Source organism: Diadema setosum, chromosome 9 (assembly GCF_964275005.1).
Source record: "Diadema setosum chromosome 9, eeDiaSeto1, whole genome shotgun sequence".
Lineage (NCBI taxonomy): Eukaryota > Metazoa > Echinodermata > Echinoidea > Diadematoida > Diadematidae > Diadema > Diadema setosum.
The window spans coordinates 29,598,860-29,620,070 of NC_092693.1; the positions used below are offsets into that span (position 1 = coordinate 29,598,860).

Consider the following 21,211-nt stretch of genomic DNA (forward strand, 5'->3'; position numbering starts at 1 on the left):
GCACTGTAAAGTGCAGTATCATTTCACTGTTCCATTATCAAAGTTGATATCAATAAAGTGTCATCAAACTTGAACCAGAAAAATCAAAATATTGAAATAGAATCCCTAAGTTTACCCATTTTCACCGGAGTTGTCTGATATAGGTTGCAACCACGGAATGAAAACTGCCTGAGGTGATATGACTGTGTCATTCCACATTGGTTTGTGCACAATACATCTACTCTATAATAAAAAGGTTGGTTTGATAATTTTGCGACTGCATGTGCAACCTTTCATTCTAAAACTGTCATTGTTGCTGAGCTAATAGAAACAGAACAATGATGTGCTGATCTATTTTCATTTTCATTACATGTACTATTCAGGAAACTTAGAGAAGATATGAGTGAAGGTCAGTGTGAGACATGGGGGGGGGGACATGACATCACTCCATATAATTTCCATATTAGAGGCTGCTAATAAATCCTGTAAAAAGAGTAAAATTTATACAGTTTCAAACTTTCTCATTTAAGGTCTGGATGAACTCTCCAATTCTATAAAAATGTTGTGGAATGACATTTCACAATTTCCCCATGCACCTACTTGAGTATTTGCATTTAAACTGACAGAAATCATGCTAGGAGGTTTCATCACATACCCAGGTAATGCTTCCAATTCTCTCCCCCTTCCCCCCCCCCCCCCCCATTTTTTCCCCTGGCACAAAGCTTTTTCTTCAAGTCCTTTTGTTGTTGTTTACCTGACATTCTTTTAGGATTGGGATCATTGAGAGAGCCTCTATAATTCTTTGACTGAAGCATTTATGCATGGCCTTGTGCTTATATGATATGCCTTGTCATTATGTTTCAGATATTTTGATGAAAATGTATCAGTCAGTCAACCTACAGTTACACTGTAAAATGACATGTACATGTATGCATCCATGCACATCCTTATGTAAAAATAGAAAACAAAACAAAACAAACAAAACAAAATAAAATAAAACAAAACAACAAACAAAACAAAACAAAACAGTACAGTAAATAAATGTACATCTTGGTGATGCAGGAAGCTAGAAAAAGGAATGTCAGATATATTAGATGAATACATAATTAGCTTCACTCACGTCGCCAGTGAAGGAATATTTAGCCCTGAGTATCTTTCGATATAACCGTGTCCTGTTGTCGTCGTCAAACGGCATGCGACCACTCAAAAGGATGTAAGCCACGACACCAATAGCCCAGAGGTCAACCGACTGATTGTACGGCTTTCGCAAGAGTATTTCAGGAGCAATGTACTCTGGTGTCCCACATATTGTCCTCATCATGTTATTCTCTGGCCCTTCTGTTGTCCTACGATAACTTGCAAGTCCAAAGTCAGTAATCATGATTTTTGAGTCATTTCCTGGATGATAATACAGAAGGTTTTCAGGTTTTATGTCTCGATGCGTGATGCCAAGTCCGTGCAAATAGCGAATAGCATCGAGAACCATATGCAAAACGTACGTGGCATCTCGTTCCGTAAAATTCCCTCTCGTTACAATCCTATCGAACAACTCGCCACCCGTGGCTAGTTCCATGATCATGTAGATTCTGTCCTTGCCGTCGAACACTTCCAAGAGTTGTATGATGTTGGTGTGCCTAACTCGGCGTAAGATATTGAGTTCCACTTCCCAGAATTGCTTGCCCTCCCTCTTCTTCTCCACCATCTTGATGGCGTAGGGCTGCTTGGAGGAGCGGTGCTCCACTCGTACCACTCGGCTGTACGTGCCAGTCCCGATAAGGGCCTTAATGTCATATTTTGCGTTGACCCTTGGGTCGAACTTGACCTTCCACCGGGCCTTCTTCTGTGGTCTATTTTCTCCATTATTGATGCGGTTGTACTGACTTACTTTGGCCGATGTGTTGTACCCGTTCGGTACTCCGCCAGTCTCCACCGTTTTCACCCAGTCGATGTGCTTGTCCACAATCGGGGAGTCGGGAGCTAACTTGCCGCTCCCACAACCCATCGCAAGCACCTTTCTCCTCCAGTTTTTCCGCGGTGTAAAAGACACATAACTCAAAAAATATCCACTTCATGAAAACATGATGAAGATTTAATCCAAATGTCCCGACATCCGATGTTCATTCATCATTCGTCTTCCTTCATATCGACATGATTCTCTTTTCTCCTCCAAGAAGTTTCGATCGGTCGCATTACTGCGGTATACGTCCAGTGATGTCCACACGATTGATTCGATGCTAGCCAGTACCCGCGTGTACCGTAGCATCACACACCACCCTGCCTGCGAGATGCACCTGTGCTGGGCCGCACACCGGACCGCTTTCAGCCAATGAGAGCGCCAGATGAGCTCTGGTATCTCAGAAGTTGTTGAAAAGGCTCGAAGGTTTATGCAAATAGCGAGGGTAAACACAGCCTCCAAGAATCTTTCCACGGTAAAGGTGTGATGTTGTGTCTTTAATTTTATGGTCGAAAAATACCCCAAACTGATGAACGAAGAGTTGATCTGCAATTAAAATCAAATCTGCTTCTGATGGTATCAGTATCAACGTACCATGACAACCCAATTTTGCTTTGTAACACAGTTCAGCGTCATTTCCATGGATTTGCGAAACATATACATCTTCGATTTCGAAGCCGGCGAAATATGTGAAGTTCAAGGTAGCTATGCGCTCCTGATCGTCAGAATTCACGATGGCAAGTCACTCTAGTAAACAGTTATCAGATGATAAGAATCTGTATGATATAGTGAACTTTCACCCACTTACACACACATACACACACTCACTCATGTATGCATGTGAAATACATGTACACTGTACACGATATTGTTGAAGAAGGAATGCTAAAGGAAACTCAGGAATGAATGAATGAGCCATATACGTCAACTGTCTTCCGTTTGTTTTTTAATTCATCTTGAGCGCTAACTGCTTCGGCGTTTGTATTAATTTTGGTTGTATTATCATCGTATATTACAGCTGTGTGTTCATTTGTGTGTGCTTGCTAGAGGGGAGATTAATAGATGGAGAGGAGAAGGGAAAGGGAGAAAAATCAGAAAGAGTATTGATTCCGGATGACCTACTTCGTCGACACATGGTAAATAAGTGGATCTCAGAACTGGTAATCATTACAGATATACTAATACTAATAGTTAGGTGTCTTAATATATCCATGCTCAAATAAACATTTCAGCTAGTGAAATCCAAGTTCATTGGTAAAAAAAAAAAAGAAGAAGAAATCTTCGTATCTTCAAAAGTTTGATTAAAACAAAATGGAACAAAACAAAAAGTAGAGTGAACGGATTTTTAAAGGCTCGGTAATGACCTCTAATTTATTATTCGTAAAATCAATGACATGTCAAGAAATGTCGCTATTTGTGTCAGTCTCGTAAGTTTCGGAGATGCATATCAATCGATATCGTCTGGAGGAAAAGAAAAAGAAGGGGGGCTGGATGTTGGGTAGAAGAACATTAATCATCTCCCGTTATATTCGTAGACTTCACCACCCCGACATGCTTAGATGGATTTTCTTTTGACTGTCCCGTCCGGTCGCTTGCAAATCTCCTCGGCTGTATTCTTCGTCACTTACCACTCTTGTCAGTTCTTCCTCCAGCACCCCCCCCCCCCCCCACCTCCACCTCTCCCTTGCCCCTCTTGTAACCCACAACCTCAGCAGACAAAGGCATGTGATGGTCGAAAGAGGTGGAAAAAGGTGTACTGCCTCTTAGCGGCTCGTAACTGACCAGAGAAAAGCAGCCTCCTTCATCTTTAACAATACCGTCAAATCCTTCAGCTTATTGTTGACTGCTAGGGCCATACAATAGCCCTATTGATTTGCCCCATTCAATCAGCCACACAGGGTAAAAAAAAAGTAAGTCGAGAAGAGAGGAAAGCAGCATGAAGCGCGTAGATACCGGTTACGTAAGCAGTAACGGATCTATTGTTTGCGGGCAGACTATTATTCAAATTTGAAAGAGGTTGGTTAGAAGATAGAATGGCAAAGAAAGGTTTCTATATTTACTGATGGGTTTTTTATGAAAATGTGAATGCCACTTGGGTGTTTTAAATGCCCTGCGTCACAAGTTTTAACAAAGCCCGCTTGTGATCGCAACGCTATAGGCTGAAACCTGGCTCAGAGAGAGACCGGCTCACATTTGACATACATAATAAGGATTTTCTTCTCTTTTAGAAGGTGGGGGACGACAACTGGAGTGCAAAAGAATCACCCCAAAACTGGCCCGTGTGTAGTAAACAAAACAAATGCCTCCGATTATCGTTAGGTTCCAATTAGCCAGGAGGCGGACTTCATAAATTGTGTAATCAAGCTGGCACCACTTACGAACAACCATCTCAAAATTCCGTTGCTGTTGTCCATGAATATGTTGCCCATTATAGTTGTCGAAGGGTTAACAAGTGGTAGCGAAAACGCATGAAAAGGTTCTCGGAATTTGTTTTCACCAAAAGAAAATTAAAGTTTGCGCCGCGACAACGATGCAGCTTATCAGCGCGGCACTTCCGGCTCCAGTGAAGAAATAAATTGAAAGATCCTTTTCCTAGTCACTCCAACAACTTTTACTTTCTGCTGGATGATGTTTTTGAGGAAAATCGCCTCAAAATGATATCACAATAATCCATGGGGGCTACAAGTACTGTGATCGATTTTGACATAGATTCTCCAACGTTCTTGTTAATTTACCTTTCATCGTGTTGACGTACTTCCATGGTTTTCTTCTTTGATTTAGTCTTTCTTCAGGTCAATAACCTTATTTGAACATTGGAATGCATCTTCCTCTCGACCCAGCATAACTTGCATGTTTCTGTAATATTAATGTGACTAACAAAAGACATGGCGAGGGAACATGCAAGTTATGCTGAATCGAGGGGAAGGTGCATTCCAATGTCTTTTGTTAAACATTTCAGTACTTCAGCAATGATTGACAGATGAGGTCATCTCAAGAATATTAATATTGATTGGTTTGGAAGGATTTTTTTTTTTATGTGGGCGTTCCCAAGTAATCTGAAGGAAAATAGAAGAAAAAAATTCGTTAAAAATATATGGAATGTTTCTAGATATTCGGTTCAACGCAAAAGTGATGTTGAGGGTATCATAAATCAACGCAAATCAACGTGCATTTGGATTTCAGGGCCCCTTTCAACGTTTTGCTGGATAATCAAAAAACACATATGAAATGTTAAAGAGCACATCACAATTCTAAAAGGAATTTATAGTTTATTTGATAAAAATTAGTATTGAAGTGTCCGAGATATCCAAAAACAAAGTAAAACAAAGCGATCCCAATTTAATGTGGGTCCCACTTTTTATCAAGATTGCTTTGTTTTGGATATCTCGGCCATTTCAAATTTCTCTTATTAGAATTGTCTGCCTTTTCATATTTTCATCAGACATATCTCTTTATCTCACAAAAAAGTCGGAAACTTGAAGCCCCATCTCAACCATAACTTATCATCTCCATCATCCATGATACCACTTATCCGACGCCTCATCAATCGGTCTCCTCCTCCTCTTCGTACTACTCCCCGTGCCTCGTCCACAAAATCCGCTCTGGCCTACATCTTCCCAGATCGTGTTTTTGTTTTTGTTTTTCGTTTTGTTTTTGTTTTTCTACTTTGCCTCATATCAGTCTGTCCCGTATTAATTATTGATTCTATGAGAACATTACACACGTCACGCAAAACATTTCGGAATTTGTTATGCCCGAGGATAAAATAATAGGCGACTTGGAATTGAATGAATGAACTTGAAAGAAAATTCCATGGCTTGAAGGAATTCATTCTTGAGGCAATATTGATAACGGCTTATTGATTACAGACATGACATCAATAAATCAACGCCGGTAATTCATGGAAAAGAAAAGAAAAAAACAAAACAAAACAAAACAGAAAACATGTCGCAAAATACATTTGTAATAAACATGTCATCATATCATCGTCAATTCTAGATATATTTGTCGTTCTAGATATCTTGTTTCTTTCTCTCTCCCATCTCTCTCTCTCTCTTTAATGCCTTTATTTCTCTCCTGAACTCTCGGGTGCTGTTCGTTATTCCGAAGGTTTGTTAATCCGAAACACACAAATTCCCTATATCTAGACGTTCGTTAATCCGAAAATGAAAAAGGGTTCGTTAATCCGAATATTTGTGGCGTTATTCCGAAGGTACATTATTCCGAAGGTTCGTTAATCCGAAAATGAAATAAGGTTCGCTATTCCGAAGGCTCGTTAATCCGAAAATGAAATAGGGTTCGTTATTCCGAAGGTTCGTTGATCCAAAAATGAAATAGGGTCCGTAACGAACCTTCGGAATAACGAGCTTTGTTCCATTTTCGGATTAACGAACCTTCGGAATAACGAACCTTATAAAAATTCATTTTTGGATTAATGAACCTTTGGAATAACAAACCTTATCACATGTTCGGATTAACGAACTTTCGGAATAATGAATCTTCGGAATAACGAACCTTCCGAATAACGAACTTTCGGACTAAAGAACCTTCGGAATAACGAACTGTAACCGAACTCTCCTAGGTGCTAATTTTTGTGTTTTTGATGCGATTCTTAAACTTGTTTCATATGCCATGCTTTGCAACTTTGAAATCTTGTTGTGAATGCACTCTTTCAATGTCATTATTTCTTGCCACTTTTGTGTCAACTCATTGTCAGTCTTCAAACTTTTTGATGAGTAAGAATAATAAAAACAAATAAGCAAATAAGTTCTGTGTCCACATATTTGAGAAAAAGAAATGAACACTTGTCTTGTGAAATTTTGTGTAGGCCTACTATGATTAATGCAAAGTTGCTAAACACCTACATCATACACTGCAGCTGCCACTGTGTCTTGCTCTCTCAATACTTAATTTTTTTTTTTTTTGTGTCCATCCCCCCCCCCCCAATTGTCATTCATTTACTTCTCTGATTTTTCTGTTTTCATACAAAGCAATCAAGACGGAATTTCTTTTATGTCTATACTTTGGGCAATGATTATGACACTAACATCTATCCTCATTCCAAAGTCATTATCACTCACTTATTGCTACATTGTGAAGCTAAATGTGAAGGAAAGAAAAATCTTGTAACTTCACTTCAAATAAAAGATTTAGGTGAATATTTGCATGCAAGCCCATAAGTCTTGTTGAAAGATCAGCATATACATTTACTGTATGACATTCCAAGCAATATCAGTTGACACAGTTGAAGTTTCTGTAATTTTTTTTTTTTTTTTTTTTGGGGGGGGGGTCAGCTTTAATGAACTGCTACTCTTCTATTTCATCTGACTACAGTATAAGTCAAGTTGAAAATGGAGTGGGATTTGATAAGATGTAGTCAATATTTTTTTTTTTCGAATATCAAAGAATAAAAATTACTGAAAATTTTTTTTGTCAGTCAAAAGGAGACTTGAGAGGAGATAACACTATCTCTTATCTCACCGACATAAAATCATTTTTGCTCTTATCCTTGTTTGTAAATATGTGTTATCATTTTTTTTCAACTTTCAAGTTTTTTTAAAACAAATATTGATTCACCTATTTATTTGTCTTTTCCTTTGCAACTAGAACACAGAATGGGTTTGAGTTTTCAGGTATCCAGAAACAAGGAAAAGTAGAAATTATGCGGTGCGTAACATATGTCCCCGCCGGAAGTAGCATTTTGTAACAAAATGTGCAATATAGGTAAAAAATCAAGGTCAAGGTCAAAGAAGTCAAAGGTCAAAATTCTGTGTAGAAGTTTTGAAGCCCTCACCTAGTGCCATCACATAAAGCAAATGGAATCGAAATTGGGTTAGAAATGGCGAAGGAGTAGCATTTTGTAGCCAATGTACAATATAGGTCAAAAATCAAGGTCAAAGGTCAAAGAAGACAAAGGTCAAAATTCTGTGTAGAAGTTTTGAAGCCCTCACCTAGTGCTATCACATAAAGCAAACGGAATCGAAATCGGGTTAGAAATGGCGAAGGAGTAGCATTCTGTAGCAAAATGCACAATATAGGTCAAAAATCAAGGTCAAAGGTCAAAGAAGTCAAAGGTCAAAATTCTGTGTAGAAGTTTTGAAGCCCTCAACTAGTGTCATCATATAAAGCAAACGGAATTGAAATCGGGTTAAAAATGGCGAAGGAGTAGCATTTCGTAGCAAAATGTACAATATAGGTCAAAAATCAAGGTCAAAGGTCAAAGAAGTCAAAGGTCAAAATTCTGTGTAGAAGTTTTGAAGCCCTCACCTAGTGCCATCACATAAAGCAAACGGAATCGAAATCGGGTTAGAAATGGCGAAGGAGTAGCATTTTGTAGCAAAATGTACATTATAGGTCAAAAAATCAAGGTCAAAGAAGTCAAAGGTCAAAATTCTGTGTAGAAGTTTTGAAGCCCTCACCTAGTGCCATCACATAAAGCAAACGGAATCGAAATCGGGTTAGAAATGGCGAAGGAGTAGCATTTTGTAGCAAAATGTACAATATAGGTCAAAGGTCACGACTGAAATTCTGTGTAGAAGTTTCAAAGCTCCCATGTAGTGCTATCATATAAAGCAAACAGAATCAAAATTGGCTCATAAATGACAGAGAAGTAGCAAATTGAAGATTTTGATCACACACGGACGCACACACGGACACACGGACGGACACACGGACGGACACACGGACGGACGGACGGACAGACACACGGACACACACACGTACGGAGCCCGTTTCATAGTCCCCTGCTCGAACTCGTTCGGCGGGGACAAAAAAGAGGAAAAAAAAAAATCACTAATAAAGGTAATATATACAGGGGCTTGACACGAACTTTTTTGTCTGGTAGTACATTGTAGTCCCATTGAGCCACTAAAATCTTTAAATCTAAAATTTTGGTGGCCTGTAAAAGATGTGTAACGACCAAAAATAAAAGCAAAATGTAAAACTCCTATTCTCAATCTTAGTTGCCCGATCGGGAAACCAAAAGTTAAATTTGGTGGCCAGACACAAATTTTTAGTGGCCATGGGCCACTGCTATAATGTCAAGCCCTGAATTATGTGATAAGATATGATAATATGATAATGAAGCAGATCTGAAAATAACTCTGACAAATGGGGCTGGAAACAAAGTATGTGTATAACAATACAGGTCATGTTTATCTCATATAACAATGATTGCATTTGTAGTACATGTACATGTATGTATATGTCTCAAGAGATACATAGACATTGTTGAAATACAGGTTGTAATGTCATCTGATACCATAAAAGCCTAACAAAACACCAGGCTCCCAAACAACAACAGAAGTAGATCAATCAATATCCACAATAGCAAATCATAAAAATAAGAGTAAAAATCACAAAATGAAGGCAAAATGTAGCTTTTGTAAAAGAAAAGTAATACAATTTTATGAAACTATTCCCCCAAATGTACATGCACATGAATAGATTCCAACATGCAATAAGCTGATAGAATGGCCTTGTTAAAGTAATGTCCAGTGGCAAGCTGAAGACTATAGAACACACTGTGATAATAAAAATCAGTACAGCAGCAAGATGCAAGCACATGAATTAAGATTAACTCCCTATAGTGGAATGCTACATGATATGGGTCATAAATAGACTGCACAGAAATAAGGAAAAATAGGGGAAATTACCCATTATTCCCCTCTACATACCCAAAACAAAAATAAAATGCAGCAAAGTTTTACTACTTAAACATAATGGTCGTTAAGCAGATGATGACCTAAATGGTATCCCGGGGTACCAAACAAAAATCAGCCATTTTGTTGAATTATTTATTTTTTTAAAAAGGTTGTACCCTGGGTGCCAAAAAGAGGAAATTATTTTGGTGCTGGAGCTAGCGCGCCCTAGCCACTGCACTGCACTGCACTAAAGCACATGCTAGTGGTATCGCAGCTTCCATGCACGCGCGCAGTGGCATGGGAATGACTATGTACACGCACACACAGTGCATGCATTTTTCTCTGGCTGTCCTCGAGTGGACGTGAGGTGGCGCTACACAACGCGGTTACCCGGGGTACTACGGTACCCCGGGGTAACGCGTGATGCATCAGATGCACAATATACCAAATACATCAAAACTTGAAGATGTAAATCCCTACAATACCATCACTTAAAAAAAAATATTGTGATAATTCTAAACAAAAAATCTTGAAAACAAAACTTACCAGTCATAATACATTGCTCATTGTAATCATATCCCAACAAGCTGCCACAAGAGTAAAAAATCAACACCAACTTTTTTTTTTGGTTTATTTGTTTATTTGTTTGATTGATGGAAAGTGTGGATAATCCTAAATGATGGTGACAGGTAATCTGGAAAGTGGAATAAAAGAAGATAATATAATGGAGAAAGTTCAGTGTTGGAAAGTGATGCATAAATGTCATGGTTATGAGTACTTATTTTCATGTTGAATATGATATTAATGTATTTTCAATGATTAATCTGTCTTGACATTTTGAAAGTAATGTATTCTACTGAAATTTGCATTCATTATTATAGAAACTCTGTGAATCTTGATTGACAATCACTTTTTATTTGATAATGTTCAAAATTCAACAAGAAGTTGTCACTACCTGTCTTGTTTAATTCAGCTTCATACTAGCTGTTCATACTACCAATTAAGAAAATACTACGAAAATAGCTACACAAACAATTCACGCTGTGGCAAAATGAGAACAAAGCAGTCAAAATAACATTATCTTTAAAAATATTAGAGGATGTTTTCATCTCATGTCATAATTTTGAAATGACAAGTTAAAATTGTCACTGTGAAAAAAAATGAAAAAGGGAATACTATACAATTGGATTAGTAAAAAAAAAAAAAAAAATCAACTTCACGAATGAATTATCCCTTCCTGAAACAACATGTGTTCTGATTTTTTTTTTTCCTTTTTGAAACAGAAATTGTCCACAGTTCATGAGGCTACACTTGCCAATCTATTCATGAAGACCATAGATGAGGAGTATATGGTAATTGCCCTACAATACAGACAGGTGCTATCTATGCCTATCGAGAGTACATTTGATGTAGTTTTCTGGAAATAATTAATCTGTACACATACATCATCCCATATCTGAGTAAGAAAAGTATGTATTCACAGAAATGATAATATGTACATTATTTTCAATATAAAGTCAACATAATATTTCACACAAATATCTTCAACTCAACTTACTGTAGAAAGACAAAATCAGTAAACATAGATGTTATTTTCATGTACAGTATGCCCCCCCCCCCCCCAAAAAAAAGAAGATACACCCGCAATTTTTATATCGATAACTTTCAAAGTAATTCTACTATCTAAATACTAGATCAGGGTATAGAACTATAACTTTTTACCTACATTTTGAAGAAAACCCAATTCATATTGATTTAGTGGTCATGGAGAAATGTGGATCATTGTAAAGCATGTCATGGGGTCATTTCTCCCAAGTTTAGCACTTGGATGCTCTTGGCATCCATAAGACTAAACATATTTTGCTCACAACTGACAGGGTAACCAACAAATGAATTCAAATTTTGTCCATAGCATTACATCAATATGTGAGTACACAAATGTATAAATATGTAAATATTGCTATCATGGTCATCTTGATGAAAAAACAAAGAAAACTAGATATATCGCTACGGCGACTGATATGCCTCCGCCATAATGCATGGTTCTCCTAATAGGTCTATAGTACAATGTCTTGACAATGTGTGATGACAGTTTCAAACAATTGGCAAAATATTAAAATGACAGGTTTGACACAAATGTGCTGAATGTTCACTTTCCTAGAACTAGGTTCAATTGGATGAATGATTAAAATGTCAGAGTGCAGGTATTTGGGGAACTGATGATTTTTACTTGACTTTTGACCCTTTTATAAGTTTATGCATTGAGTAATTTTTCAAGGTATTGAGAGAAAGTATAATTTCAGTCATCAAATGGGAAAATAGCATTATCTAAACCTGGCCATTGACCTTTGACCTCACAGTTCCAAAGAGAATCACTGTTAGGTTGAACATGCATAAATATGTAAGTTTCATGATGATACCTTGAGTTACTTTTGAGATATGGAGGAAAAAGTGCAATTCAGCATTTTCACTTGACCTTTGACCTTTTGACCATTGACCTTTTGGCAAGAAACTTCCCACAGAATATATATATATTGGGTAATACATGTATACATCAAGTTAAAAAAAAAAAAACCTTCATTCATTGCATAAATATAAGGAAAGTAGTGATATTTTGAGGAATTGACCTTGACCTTTGACCCCCTGACCTTTGACCCATGACCCCCAACTTCCCTAGATAATCACTGCCCATCGGTACAAGCATATATACTAAGTTTCATGAAGATACCTTGAACCATTTGCGAGATATGGAGAAAAACATGAAATTTCAATTTTTTTTTCACAAAATAACCTGTGACCTTTGACCTTTGACCCTGTGACCCTAAAATCCACACAAAGTATTATCCCCCAAGGATATACCCTCATGCCAAGTTTGATGTAAAACCACCACACGGTTCTTGAGATATCGACAAAAACAAAACAGGACGGACGGACGACCCGAAAACATAATGCCTCCGGCCACTTCGTTGCGGAGGCATAATAAAAAGAAAACAGTAAAAGAGTGAGGCAAGAAAGGAAGAAGACCTAAACTCAGTCTTCAATGAGCAAATAATTTAATATCTTTCTTTAATCAATGATTTTCACACCTTAATAATTTTTGCAAAACTCAGAAATCGGTATCCATTTTGAAGTTATTCATTTCTTATCACTTTGGTTGAAAATGAAAGGAAACAAGCAGTAACTTCTGAAAAAGATATTTTTGTGAGAGAACACAATAAACAACTTGGTATCTGTAAGGTGTGAACACAATGGACAACACATCCCTTTACAAAACTTAGAGGAAAGGAACTTCTGACATGCTTTACAAAGATCTCCACTTCTCTGTTACCACTGAAGCAAATGAAATGGGGCATTCTGACAGAAGTAAGTAAGAAGTTATAATTTCATACCCTGAAATTGTATTTTGATTGATTCACTACTTTCAGTTACAATTGCAGAAAGTACCATTGTAATATTTTTGGGTCATATAGTATTTGTCCTCTTTGAAAAAGAAGGCATTCCCCATTGACATAAACATTAAATGATTTGTGAATATGTCTGTGTTATGCACACTGGTATGCTTCCACCAGTTAGATGTAATTTACGGATATTTGGTATTTGTAGTAAAGCTTACTTGCTATGCTGAAATGCTAGAAATAAAAATTTTTGATGAATATTAAAAAGAAGAAGAAAATGACACAAGACAAAGAAAGTATTGTAAACAGGTACAATAACAAACTGCAAACATTTTACAAGCTGAAATTTTCACACCATTTTCAGATGAAGACATATCATGCATACTGTATTGACTGATTGACACAGACTGTACTGCACACAAAACATAGTTCTCAAATAAAAGCTGAAGAATCAGGAACAAAAATATCAAACATTTTGGAAAATTATCAAGAAATTCATCATACTTGGAATGTCCATAAAAATATAGTCTCCAATTGCAAAATGGGAGAACTAAAGAAAATTCTGAAGTGGCCATTTGACTTTGTAGCTGTTTTCAAAAGATCTTTAATACTTCATACTATAAGGGGAATGCCACTGCCTTTTTCACATCACTTTTATGTTTTCATGACAGGTTTCCAGTAATTCTGCTTAAACTGATAAACACGTATCAAGAACATAGTGTCTGAATAGAATCACACGAAGACAGAATAGTCACACATCTTTTTGTACTCGTCTGCTTTTTCGCAAATTTCATTTATCAGTTGCTTTTGTGTCTATGTGATTCTATTTTCAGCAATTTGGGGATGAATTTGCCATTCATGAAAAGAAAAAAAGAAAGAAAGAAAATGTTATTGACATTTTATTCTCCAAGATCATCAAGATTTCCGTAGGACTGCCCTCCCCTAAAGCACATGCATGAGTATACATAAAAGTATCATTCCAAAGACAGCTGCAGACATGTCAAATGCAACACATAATACTTTGTGGCATTCTGCACTGACACTTGGGTTGAAATACTGAATATAACATACGTGTATTTCCATCTGCATATTTCTGATTTTCTCTTTCAATATATGAATTAAACACACATCTGTACAAAATGAAAATTTGCATTTATGTAGTGATGCATTCGCGCAAATTGAAGAGTTAACACATTAAGGTACATTTTTGACAACAAATAAATACAGGGCTCACTAGTTTATCAATCTGTTTTAATAAAGATAGTCAACTTTTTACTGCAAGTATGTCCTTTACCTAAATTTTCAGTCAAAATCATTAAATGAGAGCTAGCAGAGGACAAGAAGTTATGCATTCCAAAATGAGACCTAGCCCAGTCCAAAATATTTATGCTTCTTTGGGAAGTGAAAATAGCTTGTAGTTTATATGTGGTCCTTTCTTTAAGTTAATAAAAACTTTGATGAAATTATACGTCTGCTCTTCACCTGTATAAACAACTCTAACCATTCTAAGTGATGACTTCTAAATTTTATTGTTATTCTGTTTCCTTGGGTTGGTATGACAATAAACGGAATCATACTTATCAATAGAAATCTGATAGAGTCTTTCTCAAAGCACTTCACAGCTCTGCTTTTTCCTTGTCACAATTATAAAAAAAAAAGAAGTTAAAGACAAAGAGGAATGTCTGAATTTGGACCAAAAACCATCGCAGTTTGAAAAGAATGTATGCGGAATATTTTTGTCTCTCTCTTTCTCAAAAAATGAGTGTGTTTTTTAACCTTAGGCAATGCTGCACACTGGCACTGGTCCGACGGTCCCTGACAAGTAAAATCACCGTCGGACCAGTAAAAGATGGAAAAACTGGGTAACCACTGGTCTGACAGATAGGTTGGACCAGCAGAAAAAATGGGTTAGTGTGCAGCCCTGCCTTAGGTTTACTGCAATGAAAGAAAGCTATATGCCCATGTTTATGGGTGTCTACAAGAAATCTGAAGAATGGCAGAGCTGTCAGCACTGACAATCTATATTGTAATTCCACAGCTCTAACCCACTGAATACTACTAGTCCTGTGGTAAGTGTCTATGAAAATTGTGTGTTAAAGCAAAAATCAGCTTGTCCCCAATGGGTTTAAACTGACATGTTACATGATGATACTATAGACCTTATGCATATGACGTCACACGGTCTAACTGAAGGGCGCCCTCCCTCAGAGGGCAAGCGATGCGTTGCTAGAGCGTGCTTTTACACGCGAGGCAATGGGCATTTACACACAACATCGGTGTTTCTTTTACTGTCTTTTCTATTGCATGTAATCTACAGCCCTAGATCGGGAAATTCAAGCTTGTAAAGCAAAATCGACATTTGATGTATGCATTGCACTCACCAGGTTAATGATATATCCAACATTTTGGTACAATTTTCATGAAAAAAGATGCAACTACCAGCGGTCGTAACAGCTCATCAACCTACGAATCCGATAGCCAATCACATGCGAGGTAGATTTCTACGTGTTTTTTACTAAAACACGTACCTCGCATGTGATTGGCTAATGAAATTCAAAATGGCGACATACATTCAGCGAACGGCGATGTTGCGCTATGGATACAAATTTCTGCGATATAACCTAGGAATTCTGTAGTTGCTGTGAGCATTTCGATTGCACAATGTGAGAAAATTACCCAAATATTGCTGCATAATGTGTCATGTCATGTCAAACTTGTTTGATGGTAAAAAAAAAACTGCCACTAGCCTGGGGACTGGCGGCGAATGAGGCGATCGCCTCCGCTAGGAAAAGCACATAGCTAGCTGCACGCCTCTGCGATGTCAAGGACTTCACTTGCCCTCTAAGATGGCGTCGCGAGAGGTTGTCAAGCGAGTGATGACGTCAATGCATAAGGTCTATTTCACAGCCACTTCAGAAAACCTGGCTCCACTACTTCCACATCAAGAGGGCGCCCTTCGTTTTGATTGTTTTGAGGTCTGTCTTACCCAGTTACAAAGGAAATACAGGGGAAAAAACAAAATAAAAACAGAACAAAACAAAAAAAATTAAACAAACACTTTTCACTCTCGTAAATCAGTATACCATGGAATGATAGAAGTAACCAGGGGGCATAAAAGAGAAGCAGAACTATAAGATATTTTTTTGAAATTCACCAGACCAGTATAATGTGAATTTTGAAATAGTCTTGGATATTCTAATATTGAAGGATACCATGATATCAACGAGGAGCTAAAAGTGATTAGACTATTGCAATGTCTCAGAAAACCACCAACTGTACCCATCTATGCATGGTTTGCACACCATAAGCATAGATGTCTCTTCCAAAATCTCTTATTTCTTCAAAAAGGGTGACATGAGCCAAAGATAACTACAAGAATATTTGTTTTAAAGCCCCATAAAATACTAGATGGATATAATTTTATACATATATGTAAATTATATATGTAAATCATACATATTTTTCAATCGAAAGTGACAGAAAAGCAACTTTCATCATTAGCACATAGAAGGTTTAACATGTCTAAGAAAATGATGCTATCATAAATTTGCTCTCCAATCTGGAAACTGCAAACAATAATTTGCTGTCAGGCTGTTAATGGACATTTTTTTGAAGGTATGATGCATTTACAGGAATTATACAATGCAACTAATTATTTTTCTGCCCAAATACCACAATATCGTTGAAAATGAATAGCCAAAAACATCAATGCCTTCATTTAAATTTTGCTCCTTTGGAGTTGGAAATTATCAATATCAAACATTATTGACAACACTGCCATCTCTAATTTGGCTTAAAAAAAAACAAGAACAACAAACCACTTTTTGTAAAACGTTGTATTGCTTTAGTTAAAATGGACAAAAATCACAAGAACCTCCTCTTTTGGATATTCCAATCTATTCTCAGAACTCAAAATACATATTCAATCATGGACTACAACCTTTTCTCTTGATAAGATATCACATATAATCCATCCTATAGGATTCTGTTATAATCTTGCAGGATTAAGTTTGAAAACTTTTTTTGTTTTTTTTCTGAGATAATAAGATCCTCACCTGTGATCACAAATACATTTGGATATTTCTTGCATGTCATAAGAATGACATGGACTTTAACAGACATGATGAATTTCTGTTGGGGTAACCTCTGTGGTTGCTATGTAAAGTGAAGAGGCTATCTCTAGGTCACACAACAACACGGTGATATTCTCAGAAGACCCTCAATGACAAACAACTGTTTGTTACAGTCACAGCTCTACATGATTGACAAAAAGTACAAACGGCACATGGGAAGTATGTGCTCCCACTCCGCTATCCACCGTCTGGGGGTATGAAGCTACTTGTGTTTCACCTTGGCACTTGTAGTATAACCTTATCGCTTATCATCTTTTTCTCTTCGTTCATGTCATTCTTGTGAGGAATGTTGGCATTTAGTCCCTGGGGCAGGCCGTTCTGGTTGATGGTATTCCACGCTACCTCGTTTGATTCGAATCTCAGTTCGGTTTGCGAACGACCAACCCTCGTGGCCGGAGCCTTAGACGGGCTGTCCTGTCATGATGCCGAGTTTCGTCTTCTCGGGCCGCGGGTTCAAGAAAACCTGGAAGCAGCTCCAGCAGCACTGAGACCATCCCTGGGGCACACAGATCAATGACAAAATAGCACGCACACACACACAGGTGTGACCAGTCAGGAGTGAGCATGGCAGTAACACAACTACCCACATGAAATCCTATAAGTGGTTCTACAGTGGTACTTGACTTCCATGCAACAGACATTAACGTTTTGTACACATCAACACTGATCTCATACACTGTGAAATACAAATACCATGACACCTACAATGCTATCAACACACAAAGGTATGTACACACACAACAAATAGCAATTTATTTTGCTTTGGACTTGGTTTGTTTTAAGCTTCAAATATGTTCAGTTTGTGAGGATTGTCTGATTGATCACATCTTGTAGGGTTTTGATCCGTGGTGTATTTTCATCCTCTGAAGTCTTTTGGCAATTTTCTCAGGTTGGCTCTGGAGAAACAAAAGCAGAGAAGTAAAAGAAAACGAGAATAAACATAAAGGAGCAAGAAACAGTGCAAGGTTTCACGAACAAGATTGCAGAACACACATTTTGCAGTGGCACAATGCAATATGCAAGAAACAATGCAAAAATTCTTTTAAGAGCAGAATGATCACTCCAAAAACTTCCCCTTAATATTCCTCAGAATATATCTTACACATTAACTACTACAGTTAACAAACTGTCTTATTTAAAAAAAAAAGGGGGGAAACTATTCTATTTTTTCCTATCTCTTGCATAATAGACAAAGAGAAAAAAGAAAAAAAGAAAGGAGACCCATCCCATGTTACAGGGCATGCTACCATAGTTCATCAGTGTATTTCAACACGGTGATGTCTGTATGCAACATTCACATGCTGAAGAAAGACAAGGCACTTTATATTATGAATAAAACACACGTATTGGCATTTAACCCATGCATACCAACAGCACGACCACAGCATGCAATAGCACTGGAAGTTTGATACAGTGAATCTGAGGAGGTTAAACCAGCCATCAGAGGATCACACAACATGCAAAGGTTGTTCAGATACTCTAAACGTCAATATTTTCGTGTGATTAATTTTTCGCACTGAGCGGCTCAGATACATATTCACAGGTTCTTGAATTACTAGTATGCTGCGCAATTTTGTTAACCCATTCAGAATGTGCAGAGAAAATTGTGAAGATATTTTCCTAGGTTTGGAAATTCCCACTGGCCAAAAGTAGCACAAAATGTGCATAAATTAATGTACCATGAAAATTTCCACATTTGCAGTATGCTGAAATGTTAATTTTTGTTTGGGTTAAAGACAAAACAGAGTTCTCAGAATGGTGCAAAGTTCATTGTCCCTCATTTGGAATTTGCTTGCAACATACCAAAAGGGTCTACTAAGAAACATATCTGGCTGATATGACTTTGCTAGGATAATAGAGTTGTTTTGGAGCATATTCAGATCAAAAGTGTAACATGCTTTTAATCATATGCATTCGACTTTTATTCCTGAAACACCCTCTCCGTTTAGTGTGGGTAAGCAGAACGTTCTTAGTACCTGATGATAGAATCTTGCCCTAGCAGTAGTATTGAATCGCATGCAGCCAAAAAGCTGCATGCAATTCACTCTCACACAACTAATACTGCTGTAGGTCAATATAATGTAATTGATTCTAAAACACCACGTGGCAACCACAATTGCATATGCTCTGAGACTGCAATATTTATGTCATAACTTTTGGCGTAATATTTCACATTACTACCCAACTGAGATCTTGCTAGTGCAGTGTTATTTCACACAGTTTTTATGCACAGGCTTCAAACTTGAGGCAAAAATTGACAGTTTCTGCAGTCAACTAGGATTTACCTTTAAAATCCAAACACCATTCACCATCCAATCCCTAAAATATCTGCCAGACAACTTAACTCTTCACCCCTCCTCACCCTCTTCTTTGCTTTTTGACTTTGTTTGTGGCAGGAGAATGTGCACAGGTGTCGAGAAGTGATTAACATAGATAAACACTCATGTCGCCAGGCAACCGCTGCAGAGCATGACTTGCAGCTAGGGAGTTGAGAAATCATGCGAAGGGGGATCAGGGGGAGTGGCAAGCACACTTATACAGGTGTGACAACCGAGCTGGTACTTGACTCGAGGCAAATCAGAAAAACAAACTTCTGCATCTATATAGGAGTATCTCTTTTCTTCCTTCTCCTTCAAGTCAACATTTCTGTGCATTTGCCCTTTTTCCCCCATCCTGCCATTCCAACACTCATGACGACCTCTCTCAGCTCTTACAATATTGTCAGTTATCAAGTTTTCCACATTCGGATGGCTGCTTGTCAAGTTCCCCCCTCCCTTCCCCCCCCCCCCAAAAAAAAAAAAAAAAAGAAAAAAGAAAAAGAAAAAAAAAAGACAAGAGCAGAATTTTGACATGGAATACAGATTGGAAGAAAAGAAGAAAATATTTACAGTCACCCACTGACTGATATCTAGAGAACAGGAAATAAATGAATAAAAAATAAGCCAAGCCATGAAAGTGAGTAACCCTTATGAAAGAAAGCTCTATGGATGATGATTTCCACATGGATATAAAAATAAAGGCAGTTATGTAATATGCAATTTTTTCATCACTGTCAAAAGTATCACGAGTGAAACAAATGCAAAATGATGTAAGAGAAAATTATAGAAACAAAAAGGTAAAAACACAACAAAAACTTACAATAAGGGGGGAGAAGCGTGACGGGTAAAAAGAAAAGTACTGAAAAAAGAGAAAGATGGGGACAATTATGAGAAGAGAATGGAAAGTGGTAGTACAGGGTGGGTGATAAAAATTTGCACAGGGAAGAGTATGAATGATGTTAGACTATGAAACTATTGGTTATGATCTTGTTTGCTCATAATAGTTGTAGACAAAAGTATAAAAATTGTTTATCTAAAAAAAAAATCAACATAACTGCTGCACCTTCCTTAAAGTTAATTCTTCAGAAAAAAACAACAACAAATGATTTAACAAAACAAGTCTACTGTGTGTCAGGAGAGGAATACGTGTCGATTCTCTCATCTAAAATGAAGGCAATAAAAGTAAAAAGTAACAACAACACCATATTCTGCTGGATTATCATGAGAAAGATCAAACTTGGCTCACGAAATGTTGTGACGGAATTTTTTTACCAGCCAGATAGCTAGCCAACAACTCCTGAAATTAGCAGTTGTAGAGTTTACATTCTGCCCACGTTTATGACTAGTCATAACTTTTAGATGTAAACAGGACTTTGTCACAGTCGTATCAAATAAAGCAATAAATGTAGGCACAGTTAACCTTTTCTATGCTTGGGACTTTGGACAGTGTGTACAATGCTATTATGGGGTGTTCTGTGCCAACTGGCACTCACAGCACACACAGGGTTAAACCCTTGTGTGTTTTCTGCTCAATCTGTGTGCTCATACATCTGTGATCTCATACCTCTGAATGAGGAAACCTCACAAAATACAACTACGGATAACACAAATAGCTCTTGCATGTGCAGTGCTGGAATGCAAAACTCTGGCATGCTTGTAGCATTGCAAAAACAGAACATTTAACATACAGCAGGACACAATGCAACACAAACCTTACACTGAAAAGTGCTGGGGCATTTACAGGCAACGTGAAAGTCTGATCGTAAAATGACATGAATGTGAATATGGA

The 21,211-nt window shown here is 37.5% G+C and overlaps 2 protein-coding genes across 2 annotated transcripts in view; both read right to left on the bottom strand.

The window, feature by feature from the left end:
• Nucleotides 1-2,170, bottom strand: part of LOC140232960 (serine/threonine-protein kinase H1 homolog) — a 31,083-nt gene extending 28,913 nt beyond the window's left edge. Inside the window, exon 1 of the mRNA XM_072313071.1 lies at nt 1,100-2,170. Coding sequence (XP_072169172.1) covers nt 1,100-1,981 — 882 coding nt within the window. The 5' untranslated portion in view covers nt 1,982-2,170. The remainder of the gene's footprint in view (nt 1-1,099) is intronic.
• Nucleotides 2,171-17,689: 15,519 nt separating this feature from the next.
• The window catches only part of LOC140233497 (WD repeat-containing protein 89-like), a 158,635-nt gene continuing 155,113 nt past the window's right edge, over nt 17,690-21,211 (bottom strand). The window contains exon 14 of the mRNA XM_072313614.1: nt 17,690-18,000. Coding sequence (XP_072169715.1) covers nt 17,926-18,000 — 75 coding nt within the window. The 3' untranslated portion in view covers nt 17,690-17,925. The remainder of the gene's footprint in view (nt 18,001-21,211) is intronic.